The 3,371-nt window shown below is 48.6% G+C and overlaps 1 protein-coding gene across 1 annotated transcript; it reads left to right on the top strand.

Moving 5' to 3' along the window:
* The first annotated feature begins 384 nt into the window (after positions 1–384).
* On the top strand, positions 385–2,976 carry egr2b (early growth response 2b). The gene is made up of 2 exons (XM_030399461.1): positions 385–757; positions 1,091–2,976. The coding sequence occupies exons 1-2, from the start codon at positions 586–588 to the stop codon at positions 2,260–2,262; spliced, it is 1,344 nt and encodes a 447-aa protein (XP_030255321.1). The 5' UTR covers positions 385–585; the 3' UTR covers positions 2,263–2,976.
* The last annotated feature ends 395 nt before the right edge of the window (positions 2,977–3,371 follow it).

Below are 3,371 nucleotides of genomic sequence, written 5' to 3'. Positions count from 1 at the left end.
TTAAGAAGCACAACCGGAATTCCTCATTTCACATCAGGGTGCGATCAGAACAAAAGGGAGAAAACATATAGAGTGTTTAAATGAAACCTGGACACATTACAGCTGTATGTGCTCTTTTTGTGCTGCTGTGTTGTTCTGTGGCGGATTATGTGTGTGTGGCACTGAGTGGAAAAAAGTGTGTTTATCTCTCCGCGAGCGGCGGGTTCTCCATTCACAAGTGATTCCCTTTGTAATCGTCACGGAGCCTCTCAGCCAATCAGCAACAGCAGCGCCTCTCCGCTCTCGCTCTCGTCAACCCTCCCACTCCATATTTGGGTAATGACGTAGCGGCCGTATTCAAAAGGTTCCCCATATATACGTACTGGTGTCCGGGCCCCAGTTCCCAATAACAGTTACTTTACACAGTGTTAACTTTGACAGCAGAGCGCATGCACAGCGCCAGACACACGGAGCTCATCCTCTCACAGCCGCTGACAGAGACATGCAGTGGTGACCCACGGCCGGCCCGGTGTTACACTGCTGGTAAAGAGCTTTGAGGAAAAGAAAAAGAAAGACAAGAAGGAGAGAGCGAGCGATCCGTCCACGATGACGGCTAAAACTTTGGAGAAAGTACCGGTGAATCTCGGGGGCTTCGGGCATCCCGGTGCGGAGAGTGTGTACTCCGTGGACGACATCGCCACCAGCTTGCCGACCTCGGTGGCGATCTTCCCCAACACTGACCTAGGAGCGCATTACGACCAGATTAATGTGGGAGCAGGTAAGATGACACTAAGATTAGATACGGCTCATTCATCCATAAAAAGTTGTATATCCTGAATATTTCAGTAGCCTGATTACCAGACCAACCAAAATCCAGACCAACAAACAGCTTCAGAAAAGGATACAATAAATTCACTTGTTTGCCTTAGACTTCCTTAGTAAAAGAAAAGTTGACTAAAATGTTTCATACATCAACAGATAAGAGTCTGTGCGTAATTGAGTAGAGCCGCAGCTTTCCCTCACTTAAAGCCTACTTCCATGTGTGCTGTGAACAGCTTAATTAATGTCGTTCTGTTGCCTAACTAATGACCTGTTTTGTTTTGGTCTGCAGATGGCTTGATGGGCGCAGACATGAGTGCAGAGAAGCGCTCTCTGGACCTCTCCCCCTACTCCAGCGGCTTCTCTCAGTCCGCATCCCACCGCAACCAGACCTTCACCTACATGGGAAAGTTCTCCATCGACTCCCAGTATCCAGGTAACTGGAATCCCGAGGGAGTGATCAACATCGTCTCGGGCATCTTCAACGTGGCCCAGCCGCCGCCTCCTCCTCCTCCCTCCTCCTCAGCGTCCTCCTCCCCAGTTTCCTCAGGATCTCCCAATCACTTCTCCAGCGGAAATTTGAGTTGCACCATGGCGGCACAGAACCAGGCAGAGATGGACCACCACCACCACCTGTACTCCCCACCGCCTCCATACTCCTCCTCTGGCTGCGGGGAAATGTACCAGGACCCCTCGGCGTTTTTGTCCACCTCTACCTGCCCCATCGCCTCCTACCCGCCCCCCTCTTACTCTTCACCCAAGCAGCCCGGCAGCTCAGACGCGCCGGGGCTCTTCCCGATCATCCCCGACTACTCGGGCTTCTTCCAGCCGGCTTGCCAGCGGGACATGCACCCGGCAGGTATCCAAGATCGGAAACCATTCGGTCCATGTCCGCTCGATTCATTCCGTGTCCCTCCACCACTGACGCCACTGAACACTATCAGAAACTTTACGCTGGGGGGCCCGGGTGGAGGTGGCGCCGAGGGTGGGCCGCCGAGGCTCCCCTCTGCCTACAGCCCACCGAACTTGCCCCTGAGGCCAATCCTACGGCCCAGAAAGTACCCGAACAGACCCAGCAAGACTCCCATCCACGAGCGGCCGTACCCCTGTCCGGCAGAGGGCTGTGACCGGCGGTTCTCCCGCTCAGATGAACTGACGAGACACATCCGGATCCACACTGGACACAAGCCGTTTCAGTGCCGGATCTGTATGCGCAACTTCAGCCGCAGTGACCACCTCACTACGCACATTCGCACACACACAGGAGAGAAGCCGTTCGCTTGCGACTACTGCGGCCGCAAGTTCGCCCGAAGCGACGAGAGGAAGAGACACACTAAAATCCATCTGAGGCAGAAGGAGAGGAAGTCCTCTACGGTCTCTTCTACGTCTTCCTCTGCGTCCAGCAGCTCAGGGGTGGAGCGGCCGTCAGGCGGCATCAGCGCAGGCAACGGGATCTGTTCGTAATTTTCCTAGAAAAACTTTATTGTCACCATGGCAGCGTGACGCACACTAACACCTTATACAAAGAACTCTTAAACAATGATTGTGAAATTGTTGTGAACTAGCCTGAACACCAGGGTGGTAATGGATAAGAACTCCTGTGCAGAGGTGCGCAATTACGCATATCCAACCATTCCTGGTCCGGAACTGACAGAGAGACTGACACGAATGCACTTTGCTTGCACAGTCTACTGAACGTAAAAGTAAATATAGCCATTATTTCATAAGAATATACATGGGCGGTTGTAATATAAAGGGGATTTCTTTAAAAAATGTCGCCAATACATGTTGCGCGCGCAACAGGCTCTGCGTTTAAATGTGAAATAACTGCAATAATGTTTTGAAGAAAAAAATCTGTTTTAAGTTATTAAATTGATAATGTGTTCATTCTAACATGTTTGTTGATGACCTTATGTCCCCCTTTGGTGCCTTGCTGTGTGTCTTTTTGTACACTGACTGATTCAAGGACGCTTCTAATACAATGTATATTTGTCCTTTAATATGTAAAGTTGGAAGACATTATATTTTTGTACACATTTCGTGTCGTGTAACTTCAAAGGTCCAGCAGCTGTAGTTCACGTGTAAAACAATGTTGAAGTATAAATATGTTGAACTCGTACCGACTTGACATTTTTGTTGTGATGTGTGTTTTGAGACTTATTAAATGTCTGCAAAAGATAAAAACGGTTTGGTTTATTACTCATAACCAAAACAGCAACGCAGGGCAGCGGAGTCAACCGCGATGTGTTCATGGCACCCGGACGTCGCTTGTTTGTAAAGTGGCGAATACAATTATGCATGTGAATTATAAAAAAAACTTCAGACGTCGAGCTGTTGATGTTGGAAAGTCAATTGGGTAAATCCCATCTTGAGTCACCCGTGGCATCTCTGACTCAGTTCACACCTACTCACTTTTTATTTAGGTGTCACATTAGGTTATAAACAGACGCGATCTGGTTTTTCTCTGTAAAGTTTAAGAAATAGTTTTTACAGGCTGTCAAACTGTTCTGTTATATATTATAGAATAATTATAATCTATATAATTTATATTTCAGCTGAAAGAGACAAAATGA

This window comes from Sparus aurata, chromosome 20, assembly GCF_900880675.1.
Source record: "Sparus aurata chromosome 20, fSpaAur1.1, whole genome shotgun sequence".
Lineage (NCBI taxonomy): Eukaryota > Metazoa > Chordata > Actinopteri > Spariformes > Sparidae > Sparus > Sparus aurata.
This window is presented reverse-complemented; position numbering and strand designations above follow the sequence as displayed.

Coding starts and splice junctions, on each gene's coding strand:
- egr2b (XM_030399461.1), top strand. CDS start 586: ATGACGGCTAAAACTTTGGAGAAAGTACCGGTGAATCTCGGGGGCTTC. Junction 758..1,090: donor CCAGATTAATGTGGGAGCAG/GTAAGATGACAC, acceptor TTTGGTCTGCAG/ATGGCTTGATGGGCGCAGAC.